This window comes from Ruditapes philippinarum, unplaced genomic scaffold (assembly GCF_026571515.1).
Source record: "Ruditapes philippinarum isolate M1 unplaced genomic scaffold, ASM2657151v2 ctg943_1_1_1_1, whole genome shotgun sequence".
In the NCBI taxonomy this organism is placed as follows: Eukaryota; Metazoa; Mollusca; class Bivalvia; order Venerida; family Veneridae; genus Ruditapes; species Ruditapes philippinarum.
This window is the reverse complement of record NW_026857683.1, coordinates 48,819-75,926: the sequence shown is the minus strand read 5'-3', so window position 1 is coordinate 75,926 and position 27,108 is coordinate 48,819. Positions and strand designations below refer to the sequence as shown.

The window sequence follows — 27,108 nt, the reverse complement described above, 5'->3', positions numbered from 1 at the left end:
TACGTTAGTTTGTTCACAATCACTGTTCACTATCAGTGAACAATATCTATTTTAGTTTGAGTATGTATTAAGCTCTAATCCAGGAACCAACCAAGCTGAGTAAGGAGTGTACAGTGTTTTTTCGCTCACGAGATTGTTCACGATTAATAAACATAAAAGTTTGTTGACGGTTATTTAGGCTAAAAATTGAGTTTGTACATTTAGAGTTTTTACAGCTAAAAATTGAATTTGTACAAGATTAACGTAAATAAGAGGTTTTCCGCAATCAGTGAACTTTGTTGATAATTAATGAACAGAAGACTTTGTTCACGATTAGTCAACACTAATAAGGAATTGAACATAATCACGTGGGTACCGTAAATAGGAAATATTTGTTGGTCTTATCTTCTGACGACTTAATTTTGAAAAACTTTAAACCGAAATTATATTTATCACTTTTGTTTCAAGAGCGAAAATGACCAACAAATACTATGTGCGTCCTGTTTTAACTATTTCTCCACCTCAACCCCCCCCCCCCCCCCTTTGAATATAAGATCATCTTGTTTGTAATCGGACATAATTTATTCATTTCAATTTTCCTGTTTGGTCACATGTTTCATTCATTCAGTTAAACGCATTCTGTCTGTTGTACTGGCATAAATGAATGCAAGACGGTGACGCCATCTTTGATGAAAGCACAATCACGTGACCAAGTTCTAAAGATCATGCAGAAATACTTCACTATGTCCGCTTGAATAACCATCTGAAGAATTAAAACATGTCTTCGGATGCGGAGCATTGAAATCGCCATATAAATAGCTTGAATTTGTACAAAAAGGCGTTAGTTCTGTGAGTGAAAAACGTATGCCAGTGTTAAAATTCAATTCAAAATCTTTATTCGAGACAAATTTCTGTTCATAAAGAGTCCAGACACAGAGAAAGAGAAGAGACGGCGAATAAAAGTTGCGACAAGATTAGGAGACATCTAAAATGCTTAAATGGATAAACATAAAGTTGCCAGATAATGTCTGTATTCTGTATAACATGACTTCATTGCCACATTTAAATTGCCCGCAGCAGCTGAAAAAATCTGTTTTGAAAATGAAGTTAGAAATAGGTCCGAATATTTTTTAAATAACAATTCCCTGAAAAAATGAGACAAATTTGGAAATACTTGCACATTCGTATGTTATTAGAATAAAACTGATGAGATGTCAGGTGCTTCATTTGGCGATGCTCTGTTTTCTTTTTTTCTATGTCAAACGCGATAATGTTGTTTTTTACAAATGGCGTGTACAAAATTTGAAAAAGGAAAAAAAGAGCGAAATTAAAAAGAATTTTTTATACACCCAAGCGAAGTTGGCATATAAGGAAAAAAAGACATGCTGAACCCATGTACGGCTGTAGTTTTGTGACCGTGGCACAAATGAGTTGGATAACTACATGTATAGTATTACATTCAATTTGTTTATGATTTAAACTCGCTTTTTTGTAACAAAAAAATTCAACAAAGTTGACAAAATTTGTAATTAGAAAAGTCATGAAATTAACAACGAATTTCTTTTAGTGTAAAATGGTTATTGTTCCAGAACGGGCGATCGGTATTTTGGCCTTTCGTGACAAATAAGAATTATTAGTGGTGTTACGCCTCCGGTAAATAGTTCCAACAGAGCAGTTAACGAGAATGTTCCCACGCACTCCACTTAAAATGATTCATATTTATGAAAAATAGAAATGAAAATGTTCTGATAACTATGATGAAATGATAAAAGACAAAACATGATTTCAGAATTTTTTTGTTTCCCCATTAACTTGTTTTAAGATTAGTTAAGATTTTTTTTGTTCAAAAGTCCTTTGGGCTTTATTATCCGCTGAAAGAAACAAAAATACAAAATGTGTTTGATAAGAAACGAAACTTTTTGTTTAATTCATGACGACACAAACATTTCTGTAAAATTTAAAAAGATTCGACTTCTCGCAACTTCAAATTGAATGTTGTTGTTGTTGTTGTTGTTGTTGTTGTTGTTGTCACAAGCTGCCTCTTCCATCACGTTATATCATACAATTTCCTTAAAATCCCCTACCACCTTACAAAATAGTACTGTACATGATTAAATTAACAAATCAGGGGCAAAAATAGAACAACTTCTGAAAAAAAATCACGACTATAGCCGTAACAAATAAAATGTCATCAATATATGCGCGCGAGAACTATGAACTTCCGGTTTCTTAGTAAATAGTCCGCTTAGGCTGATATTAATACGCCTGTCTTCGGCATTGTCTTATCTTGTCAAGTTTTTATTGGTTCTTTAGCCTTTTTATCCCGTCAGTTGTCAACGAAAATTGTTTGTAAATCCCGCTAGATTACATTTTATTGGTTTTGTCAAATCATTTGGAAAACGTGGAAGAATTTCAAATTCTCTGATATCGCGCTAATGCGATTCTACGGTCTACAGTGGAGTTAATGTTCTGTTGATGCCTCGGATAATATAGGTTCATTCGATCCATTGTTTTCTCTTACATTATATTAGTTCTGCTATGTCTTTCTTGCTCAAACATTCATTCAGATTAACAAACAAAGTCATGCTATTGATGTAAGTAAATTCTGAGGCATTTGAATTGACATAGATTAAGAATAATTATGTATGTATGCATGTATATTCATTTATTTTCAAACGCATGTAAATAAATAGATAGTAAAAGAATGATGCTGTAATAAATATAAACAACTACTGCAAAAATTGGTTTCAACAAAACAGTTATCAAGTGAACAATATTTACAAAGTGCAGTTTGGGACTGCAAATATTATTATGGCTTTTACAATTTTAAGCATATAATGACTCAGAAATGTTTCAATATCTTTCTTATTTTGTGATCTGTTATAGTTTCCAAAAAGTAACTCTTTAGTCAATAACCTGAACCTGAACTAATGTTTGCAATTTCTAAAGAGTGGAAAATATTTATTTCTGAGCCTTGGTGTGCCTTTAAGTGTAAGTTTAACATGTATTTGTAGAACACCAACATTTTCAGTTTTTAGCAATATAAAGTCTGATATATCTTCAACTTTGAAACAACCTTTATATAATCATTAAATCCTTGTATATCATACCATATATTGTATATTATTGTATTTGGATCTCTGGTCCTTGCATTGTATGGCATGAATTTGCAGAATGATTTCCAAGAGATTTTGACGAATCTACAAAGTCTGAACTTGCTGAAATAGCATTGTGGTGTCGTTAATCACAAGTTTAGGACTAATTACTTTTTAAAGACTCGCACAAGAGTACAGCGGCACATTTGGCTCTCATCAGAACATTAGTACTTAAGACTAATAAGAAAAGCACGTGACTTAGGCTTCGGTTTGCAGTCATGTAAACCACAGTGTTATTGAAAGTAGAGAAATTGTTATGAAAAATGAAGTGCCCTTTGCAACTCCGCTAAATGACTCAACACTTGTATGACACCATTGTTAATACCCATCATTCCCTGATATCACGTGACCTCACTTGACCTTAGACAAGGTCAAGTCAGTTCATCCGCCAATTAGAGACTTATTATGTTGAAAGTGAACGTTTAATTGCTTAAGAATATTTAGATGAATGAATACATGTACTTGTATATATAATAAGAATAATAAACATAATGCAAGCTCACGTACCGTATTGATTTTTAATCTTGATGATAAAACGATTGATATTTTTCTTTCAACCCAACGTCAAACATATAAAGGAAAGGATCAGTGATTATGCAAAGTTCGAATCTCCTTTTTACTGATTTGGTGCCAATTTTTCTCAAACAACAAAAAAAAATCCATGCGTAAGTCTTGAGCTTATCTTGAAACAGGAATATCTTGCTAATTACGCATTGTTATTATTATATTTCAAATATTCAGTATAATAATTAAAAATCAATTTTCTATTGATTCATGGCATAAGTTCAAAATTGTGTCACATAGATCGATCTTTCCATTTGAGTTGAATATACTTTCTAAATAAAATTCTTAATATGAAAATTCCTGTGACAAAGCCTGAATTTATTTAATTTGGAAATTTTGTTACGAAATAGTTAAAATAACATAATTTGTATAGATTAGTCATAGAAACATATGAAGATCTGATCTAAAATAATTGAGAACTGGTCGAACCACATCTTCAGATCTTAGACCACTGTTAAAATATAAGTCCCCTATACCCTATTGTTTAAAGTGACTCCACTGAGGATTTTTTTGACATGACGGGACTTGAAATATTTTTTCGAGATTATTGTTCCATTTAATGTATGTCTATACCAGTAGCTTTGCGTGCAAATTTCAGATCATTTGCTCACTCCTTTTATCCAGAATGATTATTCTATTTGTGAAAAAAATGACCAAAAATTGAAAAGAGTTCGATCGCTTATCCTTCAAAACGGGCTAAGAATAGCACGCAATTTTCAATTCATTCCTGAACATAATTCTTATTTAAATTTGTTTATCTTTCTACTTCAGCAGCCCAAGCTGATGTGTGGTAAAAATTCAATTCCTATGTTTTAGGCGTTTGGACCTCAGTTGAGTTCCTTTAATATTCGCCAATCTGATAACAAAAAAATAAGACTTTGATTATATGCTTGTAAGAGAATCACACGCTCTTTTCGGTATAAAGGAGATCGAAGCAATGTAATGACCCTTGACATTGAAAGACCCGTAACGACCATTTTTCTTTATTTAAGAATTCATCACAATGACGCGTTGATGTTGAATTTTCCATGTAAAATATGTTTAAAGGTATACAACTCGATGCTCACTTTCTAGCGCTTATCTTAGTTTGAATCAAAGTACCAAATGTAAAGGGGATAAAATAATTGAAAACATAAAGAATAATAAGTGATTATTATAAAAACAAAAAACAAAAAAGCATTTCTTCGTTTTAATGAAACATTCAGTTATTTTTGTTTTTGTTGTTGTTTATGTCTTCTTTTTTGCTGACTTTCTTTACCACATGTGGCTTGCGTTAAACAACTCTTGTATCTTTCGGTTACCTCTTACCAATAAATCTTACAAAGTCAATTAATTATCAATAAGTAAAAATGTAAACTGTACCCTAAAAGAAAACAACAACAAAACAACAACAACAAAACAACAACAACAAACAAACAGTTAAGGGAAAGTGTTTTACTTTGACGACTAGGAAAATGTTTACTCACAGTTCAGATTCTTGAAAATACTTGTTTTGCACGAAGGTAATTGTTGTTTGTTCATATATTTAATACGTACGTATACAAAAAGTCAAACGTAACTAATGTGTTGACGTAAATCTTTGAAAGTTATTGTGACTATACAAAAAAACATAGGTCGTTCGCTGCCTTTAACTCTAAAACACATGTTGCGGTGGCGTCTTGTTTTGACATAAACGTCTCTAAAGCATAAGCACTTTTTATGGCATGACCTTCTCGTGAGACTGGATGCTATTGACACAAATTTATCTGATCTCTGATTTAATGTTGTCGCTACTGTGTAATTAACGTAATTAAAGGAAGAGGGGCTTAAAATACAAGTACTTGAATAGTTTTCGGACGTGGCAGGATAACTATATAGATCAAACTTTCAGCCTAAGTGTCCTGGGAAAGAATTTTGCTTTTTGAAATTGCATAAGTCTGTGTCATAGTGATAAAACTAATGAAAAGATATGAAAACACTTAATACTGTTTTGCCCTGACGAGATTCTGTATAAGATAAGTGCCGTTGGGTGAAGCCACTTGTCCTTTTTATATTCCTTTTTATTGACATCCTACATATTTGTGTACTTTCGGTAGTATCTTATAAACACTGGTACGAGGAGGAAGTTCTCTGAAAAAAAAGTCACTGACTTATAAGTTGTTTTGTCAGTTGATTTAATAGCATTACACACTAAGGAAGATCGACTGTAAAAAAGATGACTAAAATCACGTGATCCACGCATGTAATCATTATCCACCAAGGTCATTTCCTTAATATTTAGAAACCAGACAGGCGCTTTCCGATTTTAATGCCATTGTGAACAAAAGCCTAGCTTGCACACTTAAGTTATATTAATTATTTTATCAAAAGTTTAATTTCTGCAACAGTGTCTTTAGAGTCGGTCTTAACCTATAAAGTAGCTTTTGAAACACTTACGATTGTTATTTATTTATTTATTGTTGTGTTGTTGTTTTTTTTCCAAAATAATTCTAGTTTGCCGGTATTTCGAGCATATACCGGCATTAACATATAGTTAATTCAAGTGCGTGTCTGAAAAATAGAAGACAATTAAAAAAATAGCGTGTTGTTTCAACAAATACTTCTTCACGTACATCATTTGAAACGGCAGTCCAGCCAATAATTGATCTGTAGATTTGCCAGCAGTGTTGCACCGTATAAAGGAAACGACGTATATAACTTACACGCGAGCTGTATACGTTGACAGTAACACCGTATATACCGTATACAGCTTACGACATATATACTTACACATGAGATGTATACGTTGACAGTAACACCGTATATACCGTATACAGCTTACGACTTATATAGCTTACACGTGAACAGTATACGTTGACTGTAACACCGTATATACCGTATACAGCTTACGACTTATATAGCTTACACGTGAACTGTATACGTTGACAGTTACACCGTATATACCGTATACAGCTTACGACTTATATAGCTTACACGTGAGCTGTATACGTATATATTGACTTTAACACCGTTTACGCCGTATATACAGCTTACGTCGTCTATAGCTTATACGTGAGCTGTATACATTGGCTGTACAACACAGTATACAGCTGTATACATTAGAATTAACACTATATACAGCTAACGTCGAATACAGTTTACTGGTTAATATCTGATCGTCACTAGCATGAACTGTAAGATAAAAATGAATTTAATTTTGTCAATAGATGTAAGGTATTAACGTTAAGACATAAACCCTTTTTGGATATACATATCCAACGTGAACATCTTACATAAGCTATATACTTTGTCAACTTAGGAATACAGCTCGCTGTAAACTGACTTATACATATTTTAGAACCTATTATTTTATGTTTTTTCGTAACTGTTTGAACTTATACTAGTAGCACATCATCATGACATTTTAGCGCCATGGAATAAAATAATAAAGTTCCTTTAAAATCTAGTTGGTCTTATGATCTACTATTTTCTTCCGGGTTAAACCAAAACTTTCGTTGTATTTTTCGTGGAAGATATTCAAATGATATTCAAAAGTACATTAAGTTTAAAGTTGAATAAGAAACAAAAGGATAAAAATCATTCAAAAGAGCCATGCACGATAAAAAGTTCCCTTAAGATACAATGTACGTAATGCTCATCCTTAGTTTGTTTGGGTTTTTTTTTCGGAAGAAAGAGCTGATATTTTTATTGTTTAAAATATTTACTAGATTTTTTTCGATTTTTTTATAGTAAAATACTACGTGCAGCGTAATTGTTTAAAAGTACAGGAATATGGTCTACATCTAATTATTTCTGTCGTTTTTTGAAAATGTTTTCTCATCATTTTTTATTGTATGCTGATATAGTGAGCAAGAAATTAGTGTGTTTATTTTAGAAAATGATATCTTATATATCATTAGAGAAATAATAACATGACTTGTGTTTAAAACCCGCGGGAAGATCTGGAATCACGGGGAGACGAGTGGATCAGTGCATGCTCTCAACATTTGAAGATTATTAAACAATGAAGTGTTTGTCTCCGCGTTCGTTTTATCTTTGTGCTTCATCACTACCCATCATGTTCTCGAATTAAAGGACATTTAGATTACGACGTTCAGAAACAGAGCACATTGTTTTGTCTTCAACATTAGTTCCTCTTCTCTTTCCTATTCATTCGGGCGCAATTCGGGTCGACCACTAACTGCCGATAATGACAGGGGTAAATGGGTACTTGATTTATGTCACAATGAATTTGTCAACAAAAATAAGAAAAACAACATAATAAAGAGATATTTTGAGGTTTTGGGTCACGGAAGATTTCTATGAACTTATTATAAATGTCGGGTTTAACAACTCTTTACGTGCGATTTCACAGCTTTCCACCATTTTGATTTTAACCGCGATAACTCTTGATACGATCAGCGCTAGGGTGTTCCGAAGATATCTTAATATTCGGAATACATCGGTTATTATGAACTGACAGCAATGATCAGCGAAATGAATTCAAATTAAAGATTGAAAATGTCTCTTTCTGACATGTTTTGTATGTAACTGTCACTTAATGTAAGATCGTAATTGGTCTTTTTCAGAAATTGGCACGCAAAATTTATGGCTTAGTAAGTAAAACGAAGAGAAGAGCGCCTGTCGCAAGTCGTGTGCCGCACGCAATCTTTTGACAAAGTTATCTATCGAAAGTGTCATAAGAGAGAATGGCCGTCATTCAAAAATAAGCAATCGAAAATCAAAAATGAAAATGGGAAGTAAACCAAAGTTTGTATGAACAATATATATTCAGTGTCTCTTAAGTCAGGCGCAATTTCACATAACGACAACTTGCTTGAAATTCATTGTAGCCAAAATGTTGCTACCTAAATAAGGGAAGACTTGTATGGCACATTAGTATCTTTCGGTATACTGTCACAATATAACGTTATATAGCCCGTGCATTATTTATGGAAGTTGCTTAGAGGTGTATTTAAAGATTTCTCGTTTTTCTATTTTTTTCTTCTTTTTTTTCATTTTTTTCGGTTGTGTTTTTTGTTCGTGTGTTTGTTCATGAAGCATTTTCCGAAAGCTTTAAAGGGATACTCAGCCAAAAAAATGACAAAATTATCTTATGTACTCAAATCACACTAAAATGACATTTGTAAAAGTCCCGGCATGAATTGCTGTATCAATTCTATATATTTTAGATTTGAAGCGTAAATACATGTATATCCATTTATGTTGAACGAAATTTAGACGCCGACAAAATCACCGAGTAGTTTTAAAACTAGTCATGTGATTTGAACAAACCCTGGAAGTTACAATAACAGATATTTTGGATATTGTATGATTGAAACAAATCTAAATAATTCATTTGACATGTTCTTTTACGTTTTCAGCGTTCACTGTGACAACTATTGTGAAATCTTAACACTCTAGCCTGACCCACGTGGGTCAAGTTAGGAAACCACCATTTTATTCTTTTTAAGGAGAAAAGTTTTCTTCCTGTAACTGCCTAGTGTATTCATTTTGAAGACATGAACAGATTAATGAATGAAAAATTCAAAACGAAGAAATGAAATTTTTGCCTGTGTCTCCCTTTAATGAACTATTTTGAAAAAAAAGATCATATGGCAGATCTTTGAAAATGATCTTGGTACACGTTTCACCGTATATAAATGCCTACATGAATTACCACAGGATCCCAGGTTATATAAGTAATTGCAATTTAATTTCTTGAAAGTCGGATATCTTTTTAATATCTGATTTCTTTTCATTGTTCTTTAAATAAAGTACATGTACACACACATATACATAATTATTCTTAGTAAGTCCAAAATAGACAATTGGCAGTTCCAAAAAAGGCAGCTGAATAAGTCCATTTAAGAAATTAGGGAACTCCAAAAGCTTTAAAACATTAAATTTGAATTTCTTAAAAAGATAAACTGGGACACTAAAAATAGAATGATGATGCAAAAGATATCTAATAAATATACACAGAATAAACAAAAAAAAATCTTATCTTTATGCTGTTTTAGTCTAATTTGAGTGAAAAGCGTTGCAACGCTTTTCAATTTTGGGTCAATTTAGACAATTAGGATAATGATTCTGGAAAAACGGAGGGAGCGAATGGTCTTAAATTAGAGCTTCTGCATAAATAGTTTCTCTAATTTGTATGTATATTTATCAGAAAATGTTTCGGTTTATTCTTCAATTATAGTAATATTATATTGATAAGTATTTGAGAACGTGTATGGAATACCTGATGAGACTGTATCTTTTTTCTTTTTAATGACGTGAAATGATTTGTACTGTAACCTCACTTGTAAGCTCTTATTACGAATTCCATTCAGTAAAATGTGCAAAATTAGATAAAAGAGTATTTTATGAACTAGTTCAAAGATTCTCTGTGCAGTTGCTCGTTTGTATTTTCAAGTTCATTTTTATTTGATTGATTGATTGATTAATTGATTGATTGATTTTTTATTTAATTAATTGATTTATCTATTTATTCTTTTTTATTTGTTTGTTCGTTTGTTTGTTTGTTTGTTTGTTTGTTATTTATTTATTTATTTATTTATTTATTTATTTATTTATTTATTTATCTATTTATTTATTTTATTTATTTATTCGTTCGTTCGTTCGTGCGTTCATTCGTTCATTCTATTTATTTATTTATTTATTTATTTATTTATTCATTTATTCATTCATTCATTCATTTATTTTTCTAATTTCCAACTTTATCAGTGTTGTGCATGACTATATTTCGACCTCGAATCACATTTGTGCAATTAATAGTGTTTTTATTGTTATAGATTATACTTTTCCGTGATACAGTTTATTTTATAAATAGAATGTATTGCTGACCAAAACAGTATCTGAATCAATTTCATCATTTTAAGAGGTGCTCAGAATAAAACTTTTATTGGTTTATTGTTACAATAAAGAGGCGCCATTGTTTACAAGAAAATCAATTAAATGTACTTGACTAAATCATTACAATCTATTTTATATTACGTATCTAATTTTACGGTAACACCGCAAGTGGTTCGCACAGACGTGTAGATTTCATGATTGAATATCGATTTCCCTCTGATAGTAATTATTATCACTGTATATATTTTCGGAAATGCGATATATTTCGGATATAGACAAAGACATTCTGTTTATACTCTCCAATCCCTATGACAGACGTTTTGAAATCAATAAATTTAAATCACTTTCTAATCGTTTTAACGGTGCGGCGTAATCTACACCGAATATTCTTAATACCCCGTGTTAGAAAGGTATCAATTCTCCAAGGCGTTTAAGAGGAAGGGCTTTCACAAAATTATCAAATGAAAATGAGCGTAAAGAAACTGGGGGCTCTACTTAGATAAATCTTTAACTAGATAAATGATACCTTTACATTTAACATGTGAAATCACGTTCCTCCATAATCATATAGGATACGAGCTGTTCACGATTCATTTGATTCATTTTAATGAACCATTCTCGATGAATTATTTCATTACAAGTTCATACAAATATTTCAGAAACAATGGCAACGTTATTTCAGTGTATAGTTATAAAAAATAACACTGGTTGTGAAATACGTGCGTAAACCAATGGACCGTATTTAATTATAATGTCATTTTTTTTAGTTTAACACACTTGTAATACATTTTTATTAATTTCATGTCTTTATAAGTCTTATTTCTTGTTCGACATCATAAATATGCTAGGAAATAACCCTCTGAAAATAGCGCCCAGAATAAAAATAATCGCACCTGAAATCATACGCAAGAGACACTTTCTAGCGTAAAACTTTGCAGTGGAAAACGCACGCATGCAGCTGACTTTTTCATTTCTGCAGGTGTGTATATGAAGAGAATTCTAGAAATAAAAGGAGGGTAAAAAATACGAATTTAAATAATGTAAGGTAACAGTCGAAGTTGAAACTGGTAAATCAATAACACAGACGCATTTGTAAAGATGGCAAGTCCGAAAATTGCATCTTTGCACGGACCTTAATTACCATTTACGTCCGCGATCTTTGTAAGAAGATTCGAGCCCTTAACCTTCCTGTTACAAATCAGTCTTTTTTTTCATATCTCTTTTTCCTATTCTCTAGCTATGATTTGAAAGTGGTCGTATCTACGGACAGCTAACGGATCATTTAACTATCCCAAGACGATGTCATTGTTGGTTTAAGAGATTTCAAGCAATATACCACGATGTTTATTGAATCGTTTGTTCATCGTTTGTTCAAAATGATACAATTATCTATACATTATCAGGTATATTGACACAAGCAGTACACTCTTAATACGTAAACACGGCTCTTCAATACATTTTACTTATCGCCGTACGGCCTATACAATCCTCTCCAAACAAATGTGTCCCCGGCTTTACAAAGTTGATAGTACGGTTAAATAGACTTGAATTTATCTATTTGACTAATGTTATATTCGTCGACTTTTGTCACTTATCCTTTTTTTTCGGGTTTAACACGCCAGATTATCAATTACGGTAGCATTTTTTGTTATTATAATGAGGCCCTGATAGAAGATGTACGGGATTACAGTGATAGTTAAGCATGCTTATTCGTCTGTCAATAACTGTTTGAAATTATTGAGACACTGTTAAAAAATTGTTATTTTATGAGTATTTTTATTACATTGTTTTTTGTTGTTAATTTATACGGTATTATCTCCCTTTAAGAGAAATTTCATTGCAACGTATCGTTGAAAGTATCGTGCCAAGGATTTAGAGACATGCTGCAGTTGGAATTAACGGAATAAAGAATGGGTTTTAGTTCAATTATTATAATCAAGATGCTTTCTAGACTGACTTTTATGACTTGAATGTTTTATTTGAATGTTTTATATACGTCGATACCACCGTCATCCAAGTCCAAAAGGCCAAAGTCATTTTAGCAGACATTCATGGAGCAGGGCTTACAAAGTTTATTTAGCCTTTGGCCCTTTTATCTTGCTTGCTTGGTTTTCTTTATTTCGCTTGGGACTGCTCCCAATTCGATTACATGAAATCTGTTAAAATGTTAATGTGCTGTATTCATGGAAGAAAGAGGTAAAATTCATAGTAAAAGTAGAAAAAAAATGATCAAGTTTAAAGTGGCTTACTGCCGTGATCTGGGGGGTTTAACTACCAACACCACAACCACTCAACCTGTCGTACTTACAGGCGTGAGGTTTGGTAAAGAATACATGTAGTTCTCCTTGACGGCTTTATTACTTTAACGTCATTTGATATCATTATATATACTAACCACATGAACTTCATGAAAAATGATACATTATTCGTGAAGAGCAATTTCATTTAATTTTTTATCATTCTGTATTAACAATAGTAAATACCCAAAACACAACCCATCAAAGTTTATGGGCTGATTGTAGATGTAAACTGACAATTAAAGATCATGTAACTCAATTTTTTTATGGTTTTATATCATAATTATGATGCTCGAATGAAGATTTTTCAATATTGTAAGTTCCAAAAAACATTATTTGTAAAGATATTACCGAATTTACATTTCATGTAAATAAAGGGAAGTAATTAGAAATTTGTTTTTGATACTGTGTTAGAAGAATAATTAATAAAATTCCACTTAAGTGTTCTTATATCCTACATTACAACATACAGGGGGTCTAACTATCTAACTAACTAACTGACTGACTGAATGAATGAATATTCTAAAATGTTTGTTCTTTTCGTTTCGTTTCGTTCGTTTGTTGATTTCATTTCATCATTTCTTTTCATTCATTCATTCATTCATTCATTCATTCATTCATTCATTCATTCATTCATTCATCCATCCATCCATCCGTTCATTTATTCATTCATTTATTTATTCATTTATTCATCATTCATTCATTCATTCATTCATTCATTCATTATTCATTCATTCGTTCATCCATTCATTCATCCATCCATCCATCCATCCCCTTCCTTCCTTCCTTCCTTCCTTCCTTCCTTCCTTCCTTCCTTCCTTCCTTCCTTCCTTCCTTCCTTCCTTCCTTCCTTCCTTCCTTCCTTCCTTCCTTCCTTCCTTCCTTCCTTCCTTCCTTCCTTCCTTCATTCATTCATTCATTTATTCATTCATTCATTCATTCATCCATTCATTCATTCATTCATTCATTCATCTAATGATCGTTCATTCGTTCGTTCAAATTCTTTTTAGTTTCTTTTCCACATATTTGTTAATTCATTCCTTTTTCAAATACATTAATGTATACTAATTTATTTTTGTGTTTTTGGACCTCATTTCAATGTATTACGAATGCGTAGTACGGGCCTCAAAGTGTTAAAGGAAGCGTCGCGTCTTCGGGAGGGTAAAATAAACACGAGATACAAATGTATCATAAAATATTCAATTATTGATGAATATTATATAGTTTAAAAACTTTGTTTGCGGCTTAAAACCATAAATGGAAGCAGATATATTTGCAAACGAGCGAGATAAGATTATAAAACAGATAAAATCTTGACTTCATTTCAAACGGGTATTTTAAGGTTATGCAATATTTGGCTATCAATGCTTCCGGTTTACCGAAACCGTAAGAAATACTTATCTGTGACGTATTGATACCAGATAATATCCATATTGTTATGTCTTGAATTGAAGTATATTTCTGCAATTTATTCATTCATTCATTCATTCATTCATTTTATTCATTCATTTATTTATTTATTTTGAAAATTAATTCGCCAGGAATTTACTTCTTTTTATATTATTAGTATGATTATGAAAAATTTTCTAATGTAATATGAATATCACATATAAACTGTACCATCTGCAGACCTATAAAATATGGTTAAAAAATATAAGTGTTCGTTCTTCGAACCAATCAAACCTGCCACCATCCCGTTGTGCATTTTAAACCATTAAGATTTAAAACTTCATAGATCGCCTTTTTAACAATTGAGGATTAAAATGATTACTTGTTAATAAGTGTAATTCGCATCACTAAAATTGTTATATTCTTTCGGCAAATTCGCATCTAAACGAAGGTTTACATAATTTTAAAATATTTGAAATTCGTAACATGAAATACTTCGCATCACGAAACGTCGCTGCAAGATCTTTTTTTAAAGAAAAAGGAAGTATATTTTTATTTTATTTTATCATAATTTTAAGTAACATGTGCGACTGGTAATGGTAAAAAAATAAAACTACACAATTTCAAAATAATGATCAAAGCATGTCAACTTATAAATTGGTGAGTATTAGTTTAGTCCTCTTTTCTTTGTTTTAAGAAAAACAACAACAATGCTCAATATAGATGCTAGTGAGCAACAATTCAATAATTACAAACAATCGGAAGCAAGGAAAAAAATGTTAATCACAGGCGTCACATTAGATATGGACCTAATCGTTAACCCCAAAAGGTCAATAAGAAAACGGTGTGGTCAATGTGGTCGCGTGCATCCTCTAATGTGGTCAACGTAAAATGTCCTGTATCATCTAAATGACCACAAGTTACCGCATGATATGCGCTATGTGACAACACATAGTGTAATATGTTCCGCATACTACCTTCGTCAGGATATGGCAAACATTGCTCTTCATAGCTATCGTCTGCAAGCCAAGGACCTAATAAAATTGAATTTCAATATTTGCGTACTTCTATTAACATATCTTATTGAATTATTGATATTTCTAAATGCTTACAAATTCTTATTGGATGCGATACAATGCATTGCTATATCTTATAGCATACGCACATCAACTACTAAGAACTCCTCGTACATGTGTTTCACGTGTAACATCACTTTGAGTTGTAAAAGCCCGTCAGTACAACGGTGCAACATAACCGTTATAATAGCATATTGTCTTCCCATTAACAACAGATGGCATCAGAAAATATATTTAAGAATGTAACGACATTATTCTACGAAAGAATCGACTAGAGTTAGGTGAAATCGACATTAAACTAATGTGAAATAGTCAACGCAATGAGAGCGCACTTGCCCATTTTCTCGATATACGTTTGTCTTGTATTAAATACAGATCATGGACCGCCACATGAATCCCCGAATCATTCAATGTACTGAAAATTATTTGAATACTGTTACATACACTTTGAAATCTGGTCAGTGTATGGCTATGTTAAAAAAAATTCAAAATAAAAAAAGTGTTGATGCCTTTTTTTTCTCTTTTTTTCCATAAAAATAAGGTCTATGAAAAAAGGGTAATGTAAGCATATAACATCAAGGGATTAAACTGACATCAACGGACTATTTAAGGGGACACTAGATAAGATCCCTGTCTCAGCTGGCGGCCCTTAAATCACTTTTTTTCTGAGGCACGTTCGGTCGTTTTTATGAATGACGTTTTGTACAATAGAGATAATGTGGGCGAATACAACGGATCTTCAACTTAAACATCTTATCTCTCTCTTCATTCATTCAATTTTCCGGCTGCTTAATCAGGCTTTTGATGCTTCAAATTAAATAAACAGATCTGATGATGATAGCGGCTACACGCTGTTAAAGGGACAGTTATTTTGACTCTAATCCGGCGACTGGATGGGTGTCCGGACGGTCCCCTAGCCGGATGGGACCACATGCAAGAAGAATAGGTTGTATAGAACTGTCATAAACTAACGTTAGGTTAGTTATGCTACTTTCGTGTCTAATGAGCAATGTATACTTGTTTATCAGACTGGAGACTCTAAAAATTAACCGTAAACAAAAAAGTAGTGCAGGTCAATGGAATTATAAAATGGCCTCTTTCTGAGGCACAGCGAGGTGTCGAATTTCGAAGTTTTGAGATTCGTTCGCTTCTTGTTCATTTTGAAACAATGATAATGAAAATCAAGTGATATAATATAATGTACCCACAATAATAAACTGAAATCTTAATACTAATCAGAAAAAACATGCTCAAAGAACATAAAGTAAATCAATAAAGTCACTGTCAGTAAATTGCAATCTCAGCAATTTTTCTGAAGTAGTGATAACATAAAATCAAAATTTTATGAAAAATTATTAGGATATGACTATTTTTTTCTTTATCTAAACGCTCTTTTTTCGGACAAAGTTTATATAAAAAGCGATGGATTTCAAAGGAACTTAATTTTTGCTACCCATTCAATACCATCCATGGCAATATCTTTGATGAAACTGAAAAGAAAGGCAGTTTAAAAAGGTAAAACCGGAAATGATGTCTAGGACTTTTTTTTAAGGCGGAAATTTAAAATGCTGACATCTGATTAAGAGAGTTTAACCATATTGTTCATTTGAAAACATCAAAAGACACTGGCGAAACATTTTCGCTACTTTTGCACTCTTTACTACTAACAAAACTGACAATTTGTGTTTATATATCCCAACAGCGTATTGACATACCAAATATTAACTTAGGATCGTTATGTATAACATGGACATCGAAAATGAATATAAAATGAATTCAATTAGTCTCTTTTATTGTAGTTAAAGGCTGCTCCAGAATTCGTAGATCGCGTAACCTTTCGATTTTTAGATAGTTTGGATGGGTGTTAATTTAATTTCTAAATTTGACAAATACAGGCCGCTACCGTTAATTAGGGACAGCTCCTTGCAATAATTGAGGCTATAGTCTGCGTGTTGACATTTGAACACTGTAAGTAAACTATGATATTGATATGTGTATCTGTTGTTTGAATCAGCCATTGAAAACATTGATATCCTGTTTAAAGAGTCCAGTTAACGTATATCTATAAGAAGATAATGTTGTATTGTTAATGGACGAAGCACCACGTTGTCCAGTTTTAGGTTTTGTTAACAAGCAGGTTGGGACTTGCGCACACCGTGCTGTGACTGGCGCAAAATATTTCTTTATATCTTAAATTGAATAATATTATTTCATGATAAAGCATTTGTTCTTAATATTTCTTTTTTTCTACAAAGATATCATTTGTGTACATGCATTTATGCCAACCGTTACTATATAAGCGTTCTTCTGCAAATAATCAGTAAAAAAGACATTATAAAAAGACATTATATAAAGACATTATGAAAATGAAACAATTTTAAAGAAAAAATGATCTAATGAAAACAGATCAAAGTAGAAAAAAAGATACAGTAACGTGTGACTAGGCTTAAGACAAAATACTAATTTTGAATCGATAGCGATCCAGATGTTGAAAGTAGTTCCACTTAATTGAACACACAAGCCCGTCTTTAAAAATGCATCTGCTACAAGATAATGCATTTTTTCACAACCACGCTAACAAAAGACAGTGTCGTTAAATCAACAATTATAAATGTAACAAATGTAAGTATGGACCGGACTAACTTTTTAACTTGAAAAAAAAAATAGAAACTTAAGACAAATGAAGAATGAAAGACGACACTGCGAATGTGCAACAAGTTGGAGCGTGCTCAGAGGGATCCAAATACCTCATAAGTATCACCTGTATGTGTCAACTTTGATAATGTATTAATCCGCGGATCAACATCTCGATTTTATCGCCATTAAAATTGAACTGAATCAAATAGCCCTTTGTTATGAAGATGTGATATATGAAAAATATATAAGTTGTTTAAGTTACACCTAGATTATACGCAATGAATGAAAGTATCCATTGTATGTTCATCGTAATGCTGTTGGCACAGGGGTGTAACTTTAATGAACAAAAAAAGCATCGTCCTCAAGTTCCGCAAATGGTCTTTGAATATGTTTTTGAGTACAATAAATGGCGGGTTTAAGAAGAGATCAACGGATACACCAGCTTGTAATTTTTCATAGAAATACAAAGAAAGAAAGAAAGAAAAGAAAGAAAGAAAGAAAGAAAGAAAGAAAGAAAGAAAGAAAGAAAGAAAAGAAAGAAAGAAAGAAAGAAAGAATTGAAAAGAAAAAAAAAAGAATTGAAAAGAATAGAAAAAAATGAAAATAATAAAAAGTAACAGAAAATAATTGAAAATAATAGAAAAGAAAATAAAATAAAAGAAAATAAAAGAAAGAAAGAAAACACTTTCCTGTGCACATCGTGTAAAGCACTACGAAGAATGACTGAAGCAACAAACGTTGTTGTTAATGGAATGGGGCTTCAGTAAAATTTCGTTAGATTACATAAAATTAATGTTTAAACACAACTTATCGCAACTTGTGCATACCTTAAAATGTTAACTTAATGCACAAATTTGCAAAACTATCTTTGTAAGCATTTACGTTTTTTTCTCAATTAAAAGATAAACAAAAATAGTTATTTCAAATTAACGCGTTCGTTTTTAGTATGTTGTAAAAATGTCCTTTTATTGGTCTACGTATCAAATGAAGTCAAATCACGTCGGATTTCAGATACACCAACGCTGTCGTGTGGTGCCATTTTAGCTTAACTGGTGAAAGAAGACCTCATGTGCTAAGTTGTGCATTATTTGTGGCTCTTGCGAGCACTTGAATTAAATCCATGACCTTCCCAAATGGCACTGGTAAAACTCGAACCCAAAACAGTGATTCAACGCCAGGGCACTTTACCACTTGCTTACATAGGTCATGTGAACGGTAGGGTAGTATCAGTACTTAATGCGTTGTTTCTTTCAGTTTTGTGTATAATCAACATTCAAAGCTTTAAATGTTTATCTAAGATATGGGGTTCCAAATAGATACAGTAAGAGTATACATTCGGCAGATTAAAGTTTCATAACTTTACTTTCGTTTTCGACAGCTTTCTAATTGGCATACAGTAAATAATAATTATCTTATATATTTTATTTTACTTAATAGATATATCATCATGAATCCCTAAAGAACGCCCGGAATGGCATAATTGAAAAAGTTGCAGGCCCAGTTTGATGCAAGGAAGTCGTAAATGCAAGCTTACCATCTACACCCCTAGCACCGGCTTAAGCAAAATTCAAGATTAAGACATAAATTTGTGAAATTTTAAGTTTAGAAACATCAGTAGATATGTTTCAGTCCTCTTATAGCCGCTATTGCATTATGTCCACATTATCAGTCGTATTTGAATAAACCAAAGTTGATTTTTTAAAACTGTTTAACCCCTGAATTAAACAGTCAAGAAAGAACTCTATGGTTTATAGTACAGACAAAAATATTTTAGTGCCTTTCCAAATACAATTTAAAAAAAAAATCAAAATAATTATGCTAATTCGGTCAATATGCGATGATTTAGATTTAACAAAAGTAAATTATTGTCAAGTTGATTATTTAACGATCACCAATGAATATTAACTAAACTTTATTTTATTCTGTTTATTTATTTATTCATTTTTTTTTTTAATTACAGTAACCCCTGTGACATTCAGCATCACTTTCATGCCTGGTTCCTCCGTTAACAATTCAAGTCGTAAAAATAAAACGATCTTCATTTTGGAAATAAAGAATCTATTATAGATTAATACACTTGAATAGAGAAACCAATAGCTCGGATCGCCAAAATCAATTGACTATCAGATTAAACCGAAGTCATTTGTGAATTTATCCGGCCATTATCCATTTAGAAGTCTGGACTTATTTAATTTCATGTTTTTTCTCTTTTCGTTGACGACAAAGATAAAACCTTTAATTTTTTAAAAAGAGGGGAGTTGATCATTCTTATAAGAAAAACAACTGAACTTCGTGAAATTGTTAAATTAAATAAATTTAGATAGTAAAATAATAATTTATTTTTAAAAAATCGTCACGTAATTTTTTTGCACGAGCTAAAAGGGTAAGCACCGGATATAAGTTGCAGAAGCGGGAAGCTTGGCGCATGCGCTAAAGACATAACATCTTCCAAGCTGTTGCAAAGGCTTACGAATGGATGAACTGATGAATTAATTTTCAATATTCTTTTTGTGACACATTGCATATCAATCACATTTGTTGCAAGAAAATCTTCATTCCGCAAGATGAGATCGAAGTGCCAAGCCAGACGAGTTGCCAAAGGTAAGTTTTTCTTACACACATATGTATAGGGTATTTGCTAAAGTTTTCGTAGTTCTCAAAGAACTTACATTAGTTGTACTGTGCTCATTTTCGTTTTGTTTCTTTACATATTTATTTTATGTATAATTGATTTGTTACATTCATCACAATTTTTCAGATTTACAGCACCTGGTTATAAAAAGATATGTTTTATGTAAAACAGGTAGTCATAGATGATTATATGCCTACCAGGATTTAAACTTGAGTTTCAAGTCACAACTTTCTTTTGGTGAAGGTGAAATTGTAATCATCAGCTAGAATTGAATACTAAATACAAATTCAATCTTTTTAGATATTAGTAATATTTTTTAATTTCATTTTATTTTATTTTATTTTTCATGATCATTGGCAATGTTGGATATGTATAATTTAGTATACCGAGATAGGTTAAAAGTCCTGCTTAAAAGATACAATTTAAATAAAAAAAATACTTGATTTATTTAGTGTTACAAAATTTATGTGAGGAAAAAAACCAACAAAATTACCCCCCCCCCCCCTGACCCCCCAACACAACTTGTATTCAAATTATTGAGTTAAACATAAAGGGTATGACCAAATTTTTTGCCCATATATGTTTTTAAAATAATTTTGGTGCAAACATAATAAAGACAGCATTTGTTAGTTGAAGCATAATTTTATTTACTTACCATCAACAAATATTGCAGTAAATGTATATAGGCAAAATATAAATGTATATAAAATAGTTTTTGTTAACAGAGAGATTTCTCTTATGCTATATACATGCTATATACATGTGTAAAAAAATAATTTGATTTACAAAAAAAGATATTTGTTTTCTTGTTTTATTGTAACATTTAAGTTTATTATACCGTCTATATTTTTTTTAAATCTGACAAAGTCAGGTGGCATAATAATATAAAGAAAGTTAAATAGTTTTATGTCAGCCAGCTTTAAGTTGCAAAATACAACTTAAGTAGTAGGTCCTTTCTTACAATGCTATGTCTTACATGCAATTTAAGCAGCAAGCATATTTCTTACATTTTTATGTCTTAATACATGCAGTTTAAGTAACAGGCCATTTCTTACATTAAATTTAAGTAGCAGGCCATTTCTTACATTAAATTTAAGTAGCAGGCCATTTCGTACATGAAACAGTAACATATCATTTTCTTACATGAAAAAGTAACAGATCATTAATTTTCTTACATGCAATTTTAAAAGCTGCATAAACTTTAGTTACATAATTATAATACAGCTGGTTCTAGATTTTGAAATTAAGCAGTATAAGTGGAATAAAGCTAGCTTTTTGAACTGGATGATTCAAGTTGCAATTAATTAAAGTAGCATACAAGTTTTATTAAGTAAGGATGAATATATTTCTGTATAAAAATTCTGTATGCAAGATTATGTTTAATTTAACACATATTATTAACCTTAGAGACTGTCAGTTTTGAAATGAAAACAGTAATTTTGCTAATTTAAGTTTAAACATAATTTTCATTCAGGAAAATACACAATAAAAGATAATATTATACAGATTCAGATATAATTATACTGTGGAAATGGATTACAATTTTGCTAATTGAAATCCTTTAACAATTATTCTATTTAATTTAACAAAAAAATGATAGAATAATTTGATTTAGTTAATAATTATAATATTGATAGATTTAATTTTATCTAGATACTTCTCAGTACTGTATGATGATGCTACATTACATGTAACTTATTTTAAATAAGGCTGTCAGTTATGAAATCTTCTTTGCAAAAAATTTGATGCTTCATACAATCTTAAAATACATGTTTATAATTTCAAATAAAATTGTATGTTTTTTATGAAAATATTTCAAAATTAAGATTCAAATGATTTATGAAGATACATGTACATAATGTAATTGGTGTACCAATTATAGATACATGTATTTTTATTGATGGTAATGAAAATTTAAATAATTTTCTGGATTATAAGTCAATTTCTTTAAATATATCAACTACTAAAGATATATATAGATTTAAGATGAAATTTTTGCAAAGGTACAGCTTTACTTAATTTCACATGATAGTGAAAACACATCAGCTAGGTCAATATTTTTAATATATCAAGTCAATCATATGTTTCATTTGCATTAAAAAAAAATTAAATTACATTCTACCATATGGTTAAATTAAGAAAAACCTCAAAAAACCTAAATCGATCGACTTCAAATTCTACATGAAGATTTCATATATACATGTAAATACAACTATTTACAATGGAGATCTCGCCTCTGTTGAAGAATACATACCAAAAAAATCAGATACAAATCTAATGATATGGATTAAAGACCTATTATCCTTTAATCCGTCCAGTTCTTCCTTTTTAGATATGATATCCGATTTCGAAAAAGGTAAAAAAGGGGATTAGAGGAAGATTATCTATTGAGTGATATCTGGTGGATTAAAAGTACATACTTCTTTGTCATTTTCTATTGTAACGCGGTCTCGATAAAACGCTGGTAAGACAGTAAAAGTTTGAACTTAATCTGTGAAGCTAATTGTTATTAAGCCTTTATGCATATTTAAATCTTCTGACAGAGACACATACTGTAGTTAAAAACTTTTTTTATGAAAAGATATTATACAGTTAATCTAAGGCTATTTATTAATAATATTTGAATTTCATTGTACGAAAATAGTGCCGAGTGGAGATATTTGTTTTATTAATAATAACTGCAATGTACGAGTGATTCTTTTCACAACTGTTGAGTCCCCGTCCATAGTCAGGAGGGACTTTGGCTTTTTGATTACTATCATTTTAAACCAATTAAAATGATTGAATAATCCTGATTAATGTCCCCACACAAGTTTGACAATCTTCCCCCTGTCATTTTGGTGCCAGAATTTCCCAGATCAGTTATGTACTGCTTTTTTTTTGCCCAGGGATGGTAGTGGGTACCGGAGTTTACAATTCAAACTGGTATATATACTTAAATATAATTTTGCAAAGAATTTCATTGAAAATAAGAAGACCTATAAGGTTGTAAAGAAATAGATGAAAGTTGATTTATATATATAAATTGACAGCAAATTATTTTCTCAATATTTGCAGTTTTCTGGATAAATAATAGGTCATTATATAATTGCACAATATATAACTTTCGTACGTGTGATCAAAAAGTCATGACTTAGCAGAACTGGTGTGATTCCAGAGTCATGCAAATGCCAGATTATAACGTCTGCTTCTGACATATTCATGCCTATAAGTACTAAACTATATATCTCTATGCAAATTTTAAAATGTCATCACGTCACAAAAATATGGTATATTGTAATGGTGACCATCAATAAATAAAGTCAAGAAATAAGTGTAAAACATTGTATTATATACTCTCAAGTACACTGTGAGACTGTTGAATAATTTATCAGGAATCAAGAAAATTTTATATCTGATTAAATAAGTTTTTATGCCCCAACAAAGTGGGGAGCATATAGCATTGCACTTGTCTGTCCGTCTGTCCTAACGCCTGTCCGTATGTCTGTCCGTACGTCCCGAAATCTTGTGAACGCAACTCCTCTTAAACCGGATGGCAGATTTTGCTTAAACTTCCAGGGATGAACAACCTTAATGTGTAGATGGCAGTAAAGGAAGGAATTTTTGCTGCGACCAAATTTAACAGAATTATGGCCCTTTGTTGATTTTTTCACTATATACTATGTAGAAATTTTGTGAACGCAACTTCTCTTAAACCGGAGGGCAGATTTTGCTTAAATTTCCAGGGATGAACAACCTTAATGTGTAGATGGCAGTTAAGGAAGGAATTTTTGCTGCAACCAAATTTAACAGAATTATGGCCCTTTGTCGATTTTTTACTATGTACCATAATTATAGAAATTTTGTGAACGCAACTCCTCTTAAACCGGATGGCAGATTTTCTTAAACTTCCAGGGATGAACATCCTTAATGTGTAGATGGAAGTAAATGAAGGAATTTTTGCTGCAACCAAATTTAACAGAATTATGGCCCTTTGTTGATGTTTTCACTATATACCATATATATGTTGTCAGTGGGGGCATCCGTGTCCTTTGGACACAGTTCTCGTTTTCCTTAAGACCTTTGATAATGTCATACTTTCCTGTTTACCGTGAATCTGATGAAATTTGTCTTCTTCATCATAAGTAAACTAATGGCTGAGATTTTGACAAAAGGAAAAGAAAATTATATGGATATATTTTCTCTTGAGCTTAATAATAAGATATTTATAATTACTTAAATTTATTTTAGATTTTTGTTATAGGAATAATTTAGATAATCATCATATATTTAGGACCCTTCAGATGAATTAAAATTTGTTGTTTCATTATAAGTCAAGATTTTCATTAAACCATGATTAGTTGGGTTCATTTGTCTTTGACCATTATGATATAGACTTAATAATCTTTCCGTTTATGCATTGTGACAAAAAAAAATTGAATATAAACTTAATTACTATACAAAGTGATATTAAAACTTAATTTAGGATATATTAAACTTAGAATTGTCAAAATACAAAGTTATGAAGAAACTGTTTCTGTAGAACAATGTGCAGAACAGAACTTTTATTTTTGATTTGTACATAGTACATCATCATAATACAAAATAATATTCATGTAACATGTATATTTCCATGCAATCAAGTAATATAAAGAAATCAATAAAATAAATAATACAAAGAAATCAATGATTGTAATGAAACTTCAGTTTATAGATAAAGAAATTAAAGATTATATTGATAAAGAATTTCCAAAGTTTCATCAAATCATATTTTTCAATAAAGTTCTATTTGTAACACATATGCTTATAGTGTGTTATATATTCATTTCTTTACACAAGTTTGTCCTTTTGTATGATCACAGAGTGTACATAATTAATCTTGTCAATTTGTAGACATCCAATATATTTAACTGTCCTGTCTATTATTGTTTATTGCACTTTTTTCAATTATTATAAAGATATATAGAATACAAAAACTTCTACTCCTTTTGGTTTATTTGCTGTCACATTCTGGTTGCTTTATAAAAGGCACATTATGATGCACTAGAAACAAATAAATTTTACTTCCCCAGAAAGGCAAATGATTAAATAATAATTAGTGAATGTTCGCTACTTATGTTACCTGATGAAAGTAAGACTAAAAATTAATACTTTAAATAGTAATATAGGGACTGGTTGTATTAAATGGATGCACAGTTTGGCCTCGGGCTATATAGTCTGCATGGTGGCATATTTAAGTCATTAACACAAAAGAACATTCTGGGGTATAACTTTGACGGGAGTTTTTGTTAATATCCCTAATTCAAAGGATGTTTCAGGGTTTGGTGTCTGTGCAGTGTGTTTGTGGAGGTCGCAATATACCACATGACCAAAAAGTCATTAAAAACTACCAAAATTTATATGAAACTCAAAACACGGAGAGAAGCAATTTTCCAGGAGTTAACAGGTATTTGTTGAAACCTGACAATTTGCTGATACAGCCACTTTGCGAGGATGTAATTGTAGCATTTTCAAGTTTTAATGATCATGCAAATTGCTGTTAATTGGTTTAGATACACCAATAACTTCACTGTCTTTGTCAGTGAGAGAGTTTTAATTTTAGTGTCATCTCACCAAGGATAGGCCAATTTAGTTCAATTAGGAGACAATTTGCCAATTATGAGTGCGTAAATGAAGGGGTTTTCATTGTCTTTTAAGTGGTATCTTCACTTAATAATAGCTTACAAAAATAGACATGTAAGAATAAACATAACATGGTCAGAATTTTCTTATTGTGTTGTTTATTGGTCAATTTGTTTTGTTTCTGGATTAGATTCATCTTTTAAATTATGATTTTCTCTTTCTTTCAATTAAGCTGTGAAAGGGCACAACAAAGTGTTAATTTAATTAGATTACTGGTAGATTTATATCATTATGTAGGAGGTAAATTTACAGATGAGAGTAAATTATTATGGCCAAGAACATGACATGCAAAAGAAAATGTTTGAGAATGACTTGACAGCAATTTAGATCATGAGATGTATGTAAAAACTAGCTGTTGTAGAGTACTAAATATCATTGAAGATTCAAATCATAAACCATGGCGGTCTCAACAGTAAGAATGAATTGGACTTTGTTGGTTCTTAATATCAGGCAATTGGCTTTAGCAACCTGAGCATTCTAGATTTGCAACCAGAGTAATTCTTGGACATGCAACACTTCAACTTAGGTAAATGATGAATACTCTGAAGTAAGTATATACTTATAACTGTGTGTTAAAAATGTTCTGAAATATCAGAAGCTTTGCCTTACGAAATCAAAAGCTTTGCCTCAGGAATACCTCTGGTTCCATTCAGGTCCAAAGGCCAAAACACATAAAATTTGAATTTCTTGAAATGTAGTAGTATCAAATGATGTAAAAGTTTGCACACAAGTTATTGGTCTAATGCCTACATCAAATGGAACATTTAACTTGAAAAAATCATTTCCTGGAGTCCTGTAGGATCAAAAAACCTTGAGCAGTGGAGTCCCTTTAAATAATACAATATGTTTTTAAAAATTAAATTCAAAATCTGTTATAAGCTTAGGCTACCACATAACAG

At 31.2% G+C, this 27,108-nt stretch overlaps 1 protein-coding gene across 1 annotated transcript in view; it reads left to right on the top strand.

Annotated features, from left to right (window-relative positions):
• Window positions 1-20,272: 20,272 nt before the first annotated feature.
• Window positions 20,273-27,108, top strand: part of LOC132750575 (histone-lysine N-methyltransferase PRDM16-like) — a 45,718-nt gene continuing 38,882 nt past the window's right edge. The window contains exon 1 of the mRNA XM_060740579.1: window positions 20,273-20,517. Coding sequence (XP_060596562.1) covers window positions 20,481-20,517 — 37 coding nt within the window. The 5' untranslated portion in view covers window positions 20,273-20,480. The remainder of the gene's footprint in view (window positions 20,518-27,108) is intronic.